General features: G+C 34.8%; 1 protein-coding gene across 2 annotated transcripts; it reads left to right on the top strand.

The window, feature by feature from the left end:
• The first annotated feature begins 8,385 nt into the window (after window positions 1-8,385).
• On the top strand, window positions 8,386-12,449 carry LOC142609518 (uncharacterized). 2 transcript variants are annotated; one of them, XM_075781112.1, is made up of 7 exons: window positions 8,386-8,573; window positions 8,682-8,743; window positions 9,215-9,348; window positions 10,328-10,473; window positions 10,734-10,805; window positions 11,594-11,698; window positions 11,789-12,449. In XM_075781112.1, the coding sequence occupies exons 1-7, from the start codon at window positions 8,513-8,515 to the stop codon at window positions 11,962-11,964; spliced, it is 756 nt and encodes a 251-aa protein (XP_075637227.1). In that variant the 5' UTR covers window positions 8,386-8,512; the 3' UTR covers window positions 11,965-12,449. The 2 variants fall into 2 exon arrangements, with proteins under 2 accessions (XP_075637227.1, XP_075637226.1); XM_075781111.1 differs by having other exon boundaries at window positions 8,419-8,573; window positions 11,786-12,449.
• The last annotated feature ends 293 nt before the right edge of the window (window positions 12,450-12,742 follow it).

Genomic DNA, 12,742 nt, shown 5'->3' with positions numbered 1-12,742 from the left:
TTACTTTAACTTATTAACCTCCTCTTTAACTGCCTCGGCATGCTCTTAGGATGCACGCCAAGGAGGCTGCTTATGGGGCACTGCGTCGAGACTAACATTCAAATGGTGACAAATGAATTCTGGATCAATTACTAGGACATCATAGGTCGTCCATGCAAAAACATCAATGTTATCCTTTAAGAACTTAACTAATTCCTCCTTTTCCGACATTGGTAATTGGGATCCCACCTGAAAATATCTCTCTTGACCTTCTCCTAAAAATATTTTGTCCAATTCTTCAGCGGAACCTCCATCCCCATCGATACCCATCCCTCGAGCAGGTTTCTTTAATTGTTATAAAGCTTTTGAAGTCGCCCCCGTTGATGAACCTTGCCCTGCTCTAATACTTGCAGACATCAGACACTGCCTGGCTACCGATTGACTGCCGTGTAATATTCCCACCCTTCCTTGCAAAGTTGAAGAAACTGCCCCCATTGCATGGAGCCAAGGCCTAGCTAGAATGGCCGTGTAAGGTGAATACGCCCTGACTACTATGAAGTTAACCTGGACCTCTGCACCCTCAACCTGTACAGGCAGCCTAATCATCCCCTGCGGAATCACCTGTTTCCCATCAAAACCTACTAACGGGGAATCGTTCTTCTCTAAATCCTCATCTTTCAACTTCAAACCATTAAACAAGTCGGGATACATAATTTCTACACCACTTCCATCACCCACCAAGACTCATTTCACGTCATATCCCCTAATACGAATAGTTACTACCAATGCATCATCATGGGGTTGACACGTCCCCTCCTTATCTTCCTTAGAAAATGCCAACACTGGCGTTGCCGAGAACCTCATTCTTTTAGCCAGTTGGTTGGTTCCCTCCATGACTTCATTCCCAAAACTACTATGCATGGACATGATCCGAGAAGGATCCTCGGCTTCTCTTCTCGGCTGCGCCAAAATGACGTTAATGGTGCCTAATGCTAGCCGAGGAATATTTCCATGATACATTCGCGTACCTTGATGTCCAAGTTGCCCGTCCAGCTTAGACAAGAAATGATTGAGCTTTCCCGCCTTGGCTAATTGGTTTAAACGGTCACGCAACGTCCGACACTCTTCTATGGTATGTCCCTTGTCTTGATGATAATGACAATGAAGATTTTGATTCCTCAAAGATGCATCTCCACTCATCTTATTAGGTTGTCTAAAGTATGGTTCGTCTCATATTTTCTCCAATATTTGATGTATAGGCTCCTTGAACAGTGAATTAACCAAAGGAGTTTCAGCTGGCAATGGACGACTTGGAAAATCTTGCCTAGGCCGACTGCCTTGATACCCCATTCCTCAAAGATCTTTCTTCTCTAGATATAGCTTCGCTTTTCCTTTGATTTGAATTTGATCCTCCTTTGTCTATACGGTCCATAAGTTGGCGCATGTCTACAGCTGCCTTAATTGTCAAGGACTTCCTCAATCCGTGCTCCATGGGGAGCCCCACCTTAAAAGTTCTTACAACCACATTTTCAACATCTCCGTCAATTTCATTATACATTTCCGAATACCGATTGGAATAAGTTTTGAGCGTTTCTCCTTACCTCATGATCATAGATAGTAATGCATCCAAGAGTTTTGGGATCCTACTATAGGTTATGAACCGAGCCCCGAATGCCCTCGTTAACTCTTCAAAGGACTTTAGGGAACCTTCCGCCAAAGCATCAAACCATCGCATGGCCACTGGTCCCAAACTAGAAGGAAAAACTCTACACATCAACACTTCATTATTCGAATAGACTGCCATCTTTTGATTAAAATGACTGACGTGTTCTACAGGATCAATCCTGCCATTATAAATGGTAAATATAGGTTGAGAAAATCTATGGGGCAGTTTTGCCTTATTTATTCGGGCCACGAAAGGGGATTTAGAGATTTGCCTCAAGGCTTTACCCATTGCATCATTCCCCTCACCTTGGTATGTCCCATTCTCACCTTGCGTCTCCTCACTCCTCTTTGCCCTAGCACCCGAAGAAGTAATCAAACGGGCCTCACTGTGAAGAGACTCAGATGCTTGATGTTCCTTTCCTCCTCGTTTTTCCTCGGAGCTATCACTGGACGAGTAAGACGGGCTCCTCCTACCACGCTTCTTACGATCTAAGCGCTTGCGTAGATAATCTATCTTGGATTGCATTTGCTGCAACACATCATCATGAGACATTTGCCTCTTAGTCGGTGATCGTTGCCTAGCCACTTGATCACTACGATACGATTCCACCACCACACTTGGGGTGTGTTTCTTTCCAACTCCCCGTTGCATATTTATAATTGGGTTTCCCTTTTGTGAACCTACTGATTCTTTCCTTTCTTGATTCGCCTCCGCCATTCACCTTCAAACTAGAACGCCCCACTTTATTGTTTCCACAAATGGCGCCAATTGTGAGGACCAAAAATCACGTACAAGACTAACAATAACAGCGTTTTATATCTAAAGGTCCAAAAACAATGAAATTGTAGAGAGGGTATCAACAACAAAGTTTTTGACGTTCTCCCCTCTACTTGTGTCTCTCCTCTCTTATTTATACCATTTGCCCTTACTATCTCAGCCCTACACCTCTCATCTACTTAACCCCCTTTACTGACACTTGTCCATTCCTTGTAGTCGGTAATGGAGAGAAGCTTTAGCTCTATACTTTGTACTGTTCAGGTCATTTTCACATTAATGCAATGGATAAAGCTGGTACTCCCTATTCAATGCGGCAAGAACGCTTGGTGCAGAACATTCAATGCAACGTTCATAGTTATCCACCCCAACCCAGATATTTGCAATATACCCCATTCATCACCAATCTATCTTTCGTACTTTTCCAGACCATCCCACTTCATCCTCAGCCCCTTGACTTTTATTCTCCTCTACTCCTTATGCTTTCCAGTATGTCTTCGGGTCTGTAGATCTTCGAGTTCTCGGGTTCTCACAATCATTTTTTTAATATTTAAATAAAATTATAATTTTATTTTAATAAAATTATTTATGTTTAGTCCAAACTTAATAATGAGTGAAACTCTATTTTTGTAATAAGTCCAACTAAAACTAAAACTCATCATTTTCATTTTTTTAAAACAAAATTATTTTTGTTTAATCCAAACTTAACAAGGAGTGAAACTCTATCTCTCTAACAAGTCAAACTTTAACTCAAACTCAAACATTGATAATTTATTTCCAAATTTGTGAGGTTAATAAATACTATAAAAGCAAAGCAAACCCCAATATATATATATATATATATATATATATATATATATATATATATATATATTTTTTTTTTTTTTTATAGCCGAGTAGAGGTATAAGCTCTTCTTATATTATTTTCTTCTCCTCTATTTTGTTAAAAAAAAAAAATTTATGTTTTTTCATGTATTTTTTAAAAAGTAATTTTGGTACATGAACCACCAAACTCTCTCTAGCCATTTTTTACAAGATAAAAAAGTTTGTAATAATTGAAATTATTCTTTTGAATATAACTCATTTTTCTCTTATATTTCTTTATTGTTTAGTCATATATATATTTTGTTTTGTTTCAATAATTTCTAAGTCGTGAATCATCTGATTCTTTAATATATTTTTGGTCTTTTAGAAGTTTTAATATCTGAATTTTTGAGTTATTTTTTTGTTGTATCTGAAATTGTTTGACAAATTTTTTGTAAGCCATTGTAAGTTCAAGCAATGACTTCTTTATCAAATTGTAACACAAATTGAAGTTATACAAGAGCAAATCATGTAATGGTGTAATTTCTTAAATTTTTTATAAAATTATTTTTATCTACCTCACAAATAGGTAGGCTTCTATGCATAACACGGGTTAGTGACTAGTGTATATATATGTGTGTGTGTGTGAGAGTGAGTGGAGGAGGGGGGGGGGGGGGGTTATGCCGTTGTTGTTTGAATTGTATTGTGTGTGAGAAAGTGTAGTGCTACAAGACTTGATGTCACAAAAGCCTAAAGAAAGCACACATAATGCTCTCTAAATGAATGAAAACTAAATTATTAGTTTTTGGTAGTAAACCTCAAATTCATGAGGGGTTTCCCTGAATCCATAAGGAGAAGGAAACTGGAATCCACCAAAGAAATTATTTGACAAAAAGTCTGTATTTATTTATAATAGTCTGCTTTGCTTCTGACGACTACAAAATATATAAATCCTAAGAAATACGTCTAAAATCCTAATTCGCATTAATTATGCGATTAGGTGACAAAATACCAAAATTTACCAAAAATGGAACAATTAAGTTAAATGCAGAATCATAAACTACTGACCTTAAGGGTTGTTTTAAAACAGACGGGACCTTATTCTGACTTTTAAACTAAAAGTTACTAAAGATAAATAAATATTACTATAAATAGCAAAAACATTGTTTTCAAGGCTTTAATGAAGAAATTTGCTTAAATTTAAGTGACGCTCATGACAATTTGCATGAGATTGGATCAGAATGTCATTTCTTTTCAACTTGCCAAATTTCATGTAATTCCGACATTGTTGTCCCAATGGTCTCTATTTTTGGCACCCCTTTGCGTTTTGACTTCCTGTGCCCCTGTTGCCCTAGGAAAGCATATACTATCTGTTCTACATCAAGACTAGTGCAAATACAATAGGGTGCTTTATTCTTTGTGTGAGAGAGCCAAATGGTGTATTTAGGGCTTGGGTCTTGTGAGATTGCTATTGTACTACTATTGTAATCTTCTTACTTTATAGTAGAACTTTCTCTATTGCCATTTGTAGAAATAGGCATATTATTGAACCACATAAATTTCTTGGGTCTATTTTTCTTCTCTCTTCTTTAATCTTGCATTTAGTGGGCGTATTTTCACAACATACCTTAAGTTTGCAAATAAATTTATATATTTGTGAATACAAGTTACATCATCTAGATATTAATATAGGAACCGAGTAAGCGAGTACTAGTAATTGGTGAACCAATATAAAAGTGGACATAAAAAATAACCCAAATTAAAAGGGTCAAAGGTGCACTCCAATCTAAATTTTTGCTCTTTTTTAATGAATTAAATAATACTCTTTTAAAAATAATTTTAGACTAAACACAGCATATAGTTACAAAAAGTCAATATTCTAGATTAGCAAAAAAAAAAAAAAAAAATCAATATTCTATTTCTAGATGTAGTAAATTAGGCTTCCCAATTATATTAATACGGTTGACTCTGTTAACTGGTAAGATAATAAGATTATCATATTTCCCTCCCTTAAGGTTTAAGGAAATGACACTCCACTTAAAACTTGAATGGAAAAAAGCCCCCTTCCTTTAAGATTTGAAGTAATTAACACGCCCAATTTATATATATATATATATATATATATATATATATATATATATATATATATATATATATATATATTTTAGAATCCCCTTATGTTTAAATTAGTGGTAAAATATTCTAAATTTTTATAAGAATCTCTTTATGAGTTTAATCATAGTTAGTAAAAAGTAGCTGATTAATTTAGAAAGAAAAAATATAAAATATATCATTTACCAAAATACTTGCAATGACAAATCTCTTCATAACCTATTGAAAAAAGAAAAAAGAAAAAAGAAAGGAAAAAGAAAGATTTAAACTCATATTTTAAAATACATTTTATATAATAGTTTAAAATAATCAATTTTAATTATGAAATAATATAATTTTGGAAACTTGCCCTTAAGCAAAAGGCAGGTTAGTACGCAACATTTTTAATATTAAATTAATAAAGTTTGGTAAAAATGGAAAAAAAATGTTTTTTCTCTTTAAATTTCAGGTGGAGTGTCATTTCCTTAAACCTCAAGGGAAGGGAATGTAATTACCCCTAAAAATATTATTAATTTTTGGGTAATTACATATTTGATCCATAACCTTTTAATTGTGTCAATTTGGTTTCTATCCTTTCAATGTTGTGTCAATTTATCTTTGCCGTTATTTCTTTGATGGAAATTGTTGACATGGTAAAAAACAAAACAAAAAATTAGTTTATTATCCCATCAACGAAAACGAAGGGTATGTTTGGTAACCATTTTTTTCCTTAATATTCTGTTTTCAAAAACAATTTTTTGTTTCCTAAGGCAAAAAACTTATTTGGTAACTTATTTCAGGCAAAAATCAAAAGTTATCTTTAATTTCCATATTGTGAAGGAAACTGAAACTGATATCGACTCATTCATGTATCACGCTAAAATACAGCCAATTAATGAACTAGCGCACTGGTTTGACTCACATAACTGACAAAAAGCTTCGCGCATGCAAATTGGCTCAGTGAGCCAGCATAGCATAGCAACAGCAAAGCAATAATAGTAACAGAGAAAGCAGTACTGTAGACTCATTCATGTATATACACATTCATGCTCAATCCTCTCATCAGTTCTCAAACTTCAAAGCAAAACCCAAAACCCAAAACCCATACTCATACCCATACCCATACCCATACCCAATCCTTTATTACTCCACCAGTATCTAACGTCTGAATGTCAAACCAAATTCAATTTTGAACCCAAAAAAAAAAACACACACACAGTCAGAGAAAGGGAGAGAAGAGAAACACCAAAAAAAAAAAAAAAACTTTGATTTTGACCCATGAAAGCTATCCGCCATTAAAGAATGACAGAGCACTAGCTCATGACTTTTTATTCCACACAATGTGAATATCTAAAGTCTGAACCCAGTTCTTCTTCTTCTTCTTCTCTTTTTTTAATAAATATTTAAAAAAAAACCCATTATTTAAATTTCCCAAAATCAATCTACACTAGAAACTAATTAGTATTATGATTTATAATTTATTTGGGTGTAAGGATTTTAAATACTTTGGAGCAAACATGTTTTTGAATTAGAATAAATATAATTTAAAAAAAAATAACCAAAGAAAACAAAATTCAACTTTTTCAAAACAACTAACCAAATGTGTTTTTCATTTTGAAAACATAAAAAAAAAAATTTATTTTTTTCTTTTTCCCTTGAAAACAAGAAAACGAAAATAGAAAACAAAAACAGTTATCAAACATGCCCTAATTTTTTATTTTGGCTATTAATCATGTCAACAATTTCCATCCAAGAGATAATAGTAGAGACTAGATTGACACAATGCTGAAATGTTAGGGATTAAATTAACACAAGTGAAAGGTTAGGGATTGAATTGAAATATGGTATAAACAATAGCGACCAAATACATATTTATCCTTAATTTTTTTGTTTATAATTCAAGAATTATGAGATGAGGTTTCAACCATGATTTGAAACCCGAATGATTATAGATCCGTAAGAGGGATATGTTCAAAAATTTTAAGGTCAAACCGGAGTTTAATCAATGTCAAACTATAATTTGTTATTTAAATTTTTAGTAATTTTAATTCATTAGTTGTGTGTATATATAATAATTATTCATATCTTAGCCTAATGGTTAACATGCACGGAAATGCAAATCAGCCTAGAGAAGCAAGGTTTGAATCCTGTGCTAACTGATTTCAGCAATTAAAAAAAGGGTATATGGGCTGAACCATAACCCAAAAAACCGGCCTTTGGGATGGTTATTAGTCCATCGAGTCGAACTGCCTGGTTTGGTCAGTCTAACAAATTGGTCTCAAGACTTTCAACTATAAACATCACGAGCTACAAGGCTACAGATCTCTTTAATAAATATCAGTTTACTTTTACCTCCAAATTATATATATGCTACATTTGATTTTGGCCTAGGTTAGTTTGAGTAAAGTTGTTTGGACGTTTTTAATAAATATGTGGGTGAAAAGGTATGTTGAAATATGTGTAAAGTTGTTTAAAATGTGAAAATGTTGGTTAGAACTAACCAACCAAATAGGCCCTTGATATTTTCACGTCCCATTTCTTTCCCCGAGGGGGGAACTTATGTGAAAATAATTATTCACATTTTTTTATATTTGGTACTTTAAAAAAAGAATTATTTTTTAACTTCCACTATTTTTTTTGAAAAAAAACTTTATTTCACGTGAAATAAAATAAAAAAATTCACAAGTAAATTTTCAATTTATTTTAAGGTTTTTATCAAACATATGAAAATAAAATAATTTTCTAGAAAATGTTTTTTGAAAAATAATTCATTTTCCGTAAAATGTTAATATCGAAACAAAGAAAAAATGAGTTATTTTTCAAAAAGTATTTTAAAAAAAACTATCATGTTTTCCAATATTTGATGGTATTTTTTGAAAATTTATCTCGGTCTCTTATATTTAGTTGACCAAATTTTTTTTAGACATTTTTTTGTTTTTTTTTTTGTTGAGAAACCATTTTTTTGTTATTTGATACTATCAAACCATGAGATTTAAAGCCTATGTTGTATATTCAAGAATTAAGCCTATAAATATATATATATATATATATATATACACACACACAGGAGAGAGAGATTCTCTAGAGGAATAGTGAACGGCACGTCGTTGAATGACATTGTACACACGCCGAGGCGTTTAGGTTCAACACCACACCTCTCTGGATTTTGTGTAGCACAAGAAAAGGAAAAGGGGGATAATGGACATAGCTTTATTCTCACCATCTGCTCTCTTTCCTGACGACGATGACTCTTCTTCTCGTACTCTCTCTCTCTCTCTCTCTCTCTCTCACAATTTAGTGTTACAGCTCTGCTGGTTTTCCAGATCTATATTCAAATATAAAACTAACTGTTCCCTTTTCCTTTCAGCTGATGAAACGACAAAGAGCCAGCAAAGCTACGTCGAGAGGAGCCATGAATTCCCTGGAATGGTATACCTTATCCCTTTATTTTTTACTTACATATATGTGAACTGCGAAACTAAACTTATGTAATTTGCAAGACAAACTGGACAACAAAAAGTATGAAATGGGTTATGTTTTTTTCCTTAAGAACCTGTAGTATCTGTTGCTAGGTTGAAGTATTGGTGATCTTTTCACTTTGTATACTTCATAAATTTGCTGATTACTTATTACTGGTGGCCTCAATTATTCCCAATATAGTCGTTTCCGTTTCCTTAATGTTTGAAAAGAATGAGTATTTTTATTGTGTTGCATATGTTGAAAACTGGACCTTGGAGACCTTTATATAGCATACAGAAAAGGACTAATAGCAAATTTTACTGTTGCACTGAATCGAGATAGGATGTGATTTGGGCCTTGGCTCCTCAGCCTATGTTTTAACAATGTTTGGTCTGGTATCCTGTTGTTTACACCTATCCACGTGTGTTGCCTTGTATGTAGGAATTGCTCATCCGGGAATTTTCATTCCACCAGCTGAATGCCAATTTACTCTGGCCAGGGACATTTGCTTTTGCAGAATGGTTAGTTCAGCACCGATCATCAATAGAAGGGCGGCGATGCATTGAATTGGGCAGGTATGTCTATTAGCTGTTCACTTGTTCATTACTAGTATCATAAAATTCCGTGCTGTATTCATTTCTTCTTAGCAATCTTTACGTGATACCTTAGATTGGGCGGATTTTGATTAGATTAGATTGTATGAGTGTCTGTTGTGCAGGTGTGTGCTAAGTTGCATATTGGGTATTTACTAGGTGGATATTGTATATATAAGAGATTGTGTGAAGGCCTAATTGTAACTTAACTAGTTTTTTGGGGTATAGCGTAGGTTTGGCTAGCACTTAACTCAAGTTGTGACAAATGATAATAGAGTTAACCTAGTAATGCTGTGTGGCTTGGGGGTGTTGTAGCACAGCGCATACAGTAATGAGGACGTTGAGGATCTTAAGGGGGGGAAATTCTGATATTGATGTTGTGTAGATTTTGATTGGATTGGATTATATAAGCATGTGTTGTGTGAGCGTCTGTTGTGTCTCACATTGTGTGTTTACTACATGGATCTTAGGAATATAAGCCCTTGAGAAGATCCCTAATTGTAACTTGACTAATTCTTTTGAGGTATGATGTAGATGTGACAAATGCTTTCCTTGGGTTGTGACGCTTTAGCACCGTGGTTTTGTACTCTTGTTGATGGTGATTTATTTTTGTATTTGCATTAAAATCTTGCTTTGTTATTTATTTGCAATTGCACCAATATATTTCAAGACCCCACACTTTTGTGCTTATGTTTGAGTTTAGTGCTTTATTAGTGACTCCTTTTGAGGTTTGAATCCTTTGAGGCAGTGGTTCTAGGTGTAAACCTAATATGCCATATCAAGAGTTAATATGCCTTGTTTTAAGCTTTCTGATACTTGTTAAGTATTGCTTCCACTTAAAAGCCTTGAACTTGACTTTTCTTAATTAGTTCACAATTTTAGTAAGTTCTGGGTATCACTGAGTAAAGTTAGTTTCTAGTATTTTTAGGCTTTTGATTTTATATGTTATTTTCAATGGCAGTGGCACTGGTGCTTTGGCCATATATCTCCGAAAGCTGTTTTGTGTGGACATCACAACATCAGATTATGATGATCAGGAAATTGAGGAGAACATAGCTCATAACTGCAGGGCTAATGGGATTACTCCTGTCCTTCCTCACCTAAAGCGTGAGTCTCTTCTATGCTCACTTAGTTGTGTGATCCTTATGTTGTTATCTACTGAGGAGAAGCAATTCTTAAAGCAACCATTGCATAGAATGTGGCATTCAGATGTTATTAGTTGGAGAAATACAACTTTGGGTTCTTTTTATTTGGCTTACCTCTGGAAAATAATTTTGTTGATTTTCTCTTTCACTGTTATTTAATTTTAATAATTGATGTGGTTTTTTATTAAATGTCGTTAATCCAGACCATGCTTATGTTTTCAGATACATGGGGAGACACCTTTCCAGCTGCTGACCCGGACTGGGACTTGATTATTGCTAGTGATATCTTGTTGTGTAAGCTTATGATCTATTAGATTCTGTCTGACTTAACTCTTTTTTTTGGGGGTGGAGTTTGCATTAATAGTCTAAAGTACAAGAAACATTGCAAGCTGAGTGACCAAAAAAATCATCATACTTAGCTAGGAGTTCTGTGGAATGTCCTAAAAGGGCTAAAGGGTAAAGCAGAAGCATTCGAGTTCTTTGAGATGCTGTGTTAATGTCACAGTCACTCTTGATATCAAAAACTGACAATACCACTGTCAGTTGTTGCCAAATGGATAAAGTCTTTTGCAGTTTGTCATGTTTATCATGGCATTGTTAATCTTTGTTTTAGAGTGGTTAATAGTTGGATACTTATGCCTTTTTTGGTGAGAACCCTTCCACCCTCTCTCCCATGATCACATAGATAATTTTAGGACAGATCTCCGGTTGTATCTCATCCCCTCCTTTAAAGTAATGAGTTTCACATCAAAAGAAGCAAAAATTATGATGGTAGTTCTGTATGGACTTGTGAAATTCTGTATGGACCCTTTGGTTTTGTGAGTATTAGATTATGTGCAATGAAAACAGATGAGGTTTTTCTGGTGAAATAAGTAATGATGTCCATCTCTAGAGAAGGAGTTTGTCTTATCATACAACCTGAATGACATGTATTCTCCATGGCCGCTAAGTTGATGTTCTCACCAGCCTGGAAATTACATATTCTTAGTTTTGTATCCCCCAACCCCAAAGACAAAAGCCCTCTTTAGAAAAGGAAAAGGAAAAGAGAGAGTAGGTCTTAATATGTTTTTGTGTGCCTGTAGATGTGAAACAGTATGCAAACCTGATCAAGACTCTTTCCTTTCTTCTCAAAAGTTACAAGCCCAAGGATAACAGAGCAGTTCCACCGATGGATATTGAACCGAACGGTAGTACTGAAATAACAAACTCTGCTTATATGTAATAGAGAATGTAATTAATATTCTTGCTGATATTTTAATGCCTCTTACTGGCAGCAGCAGAGGTCAGGTTGCCCCGGCCAGCATTTTTAATGAGCTGGAGACGCAGAATTGGGAAGGAAGATGAGTCCCTATTCTTCACTGGTTGTGCTGATGCTGGTCTTGAAGCCGAGCATATTGGATCCCGTGTGTATTGCATCAAGCCTAGGCATACAGCTGTTTTGGAGACAAAATAAAGTTAGTGGTAGAAGCTGATTCTCAAATGAGAAATTGCAATTGAACCAAGTTGATAGAGGTCTACATCAGTGCCAAGTCCATTAGCCAGAGAATCCTTTGTCAGACTAGGCTATGGCAGAAATTTGAACGCACATGTTTCTCTTGAGAGTTTTCACTAGAAATATTTTTTTTCCCTCAATTATGCAAGTAGAAGATCCCATGGGAGAGTTTTTGCATTCCCTGAGCGCAACAGGTAATATGTAGTGTTGTTATTATCTTAGTTTCCAGGATGACTGTTATTGTTAGAATTTTTCAGCTTCATTTTGTATGAACGACCTTGCCACTGTTTCAGCGAAGATTAACCATCATTAAGGCCACATAAATCTTGTAATGTTTTCTTATGTGTGTGAGAGAGAATTGTTGATGGGGACGAGAAACTGTCTGATGGCTAATAAGTTTTGTTTTTTGTCCTTTTTTTTAATGAATTAGAATCTTATTCAAACCAGATGAGACCTGCAAACAGAACACGAGACAAGGCAGCAAGCTGCACTCACTCAAACCAGCAACACAAAAACAACTCACAATGCCAAGAAAAGACACTTAACATAACATGGCAGTACTAGAAGAAAAATCAAAACACTGAATGGGGTACTTTTTCAAATCAGTCTATCTACACCTCAAGTAACTTGTTGAATGTGAGTAATCACATCAGAAAGTTCTTAAGCTTTAGCACGACCGCTTCAAAGAGTACTCTTGTGCCAAAATTAATTGGGCTTGTTTGTTCCAAGCCCATAAGGG

Source organism: Castanea sativa, chromosome 9 (genome assembly GCF_040712315.1).
Source record: "Castanea sativa cultivar Marrone di Chiusa Pesio chromosome 9, ASM4071231v1".
Lineage (NCBI taxonomy): Eukaryota > Viridiplantae > Streptophyta > Magnoliopsida > Fagales > Fagaceae > Castanea > Castanea sativa.
This window is presented reverse-complemented; position numbering and strand designations above follow the sequence as displayed.

What these genes read in the sequence shown, in the direction of transcription:
- LOC142609518 (XM_075781111.1), top strand. Translation starts at nt 8,513, where the DNA reads ATGGACATAGCTTTATTCTCACCATCTGCTCTCTTTCCTGACGACGAT. An exon ending in CGATGCATTGAATTGGGCAG is followed by an intron (nt 9,349 to 10,327) that starts GTATGTCTATTA and finishes TTTCAATGGCAG; the next exon opens with TGGCACTGGTGCTTTGGCCA. An exon ending in GATGGATATTGAACCGAACG is followed by an intron (nt 11,699 to 11,785) that starts GTAGTACTGAAA and finishes TCTTACTGGCAG; the next exon opens with CAGCAGAGGTCAGGTTGCCC.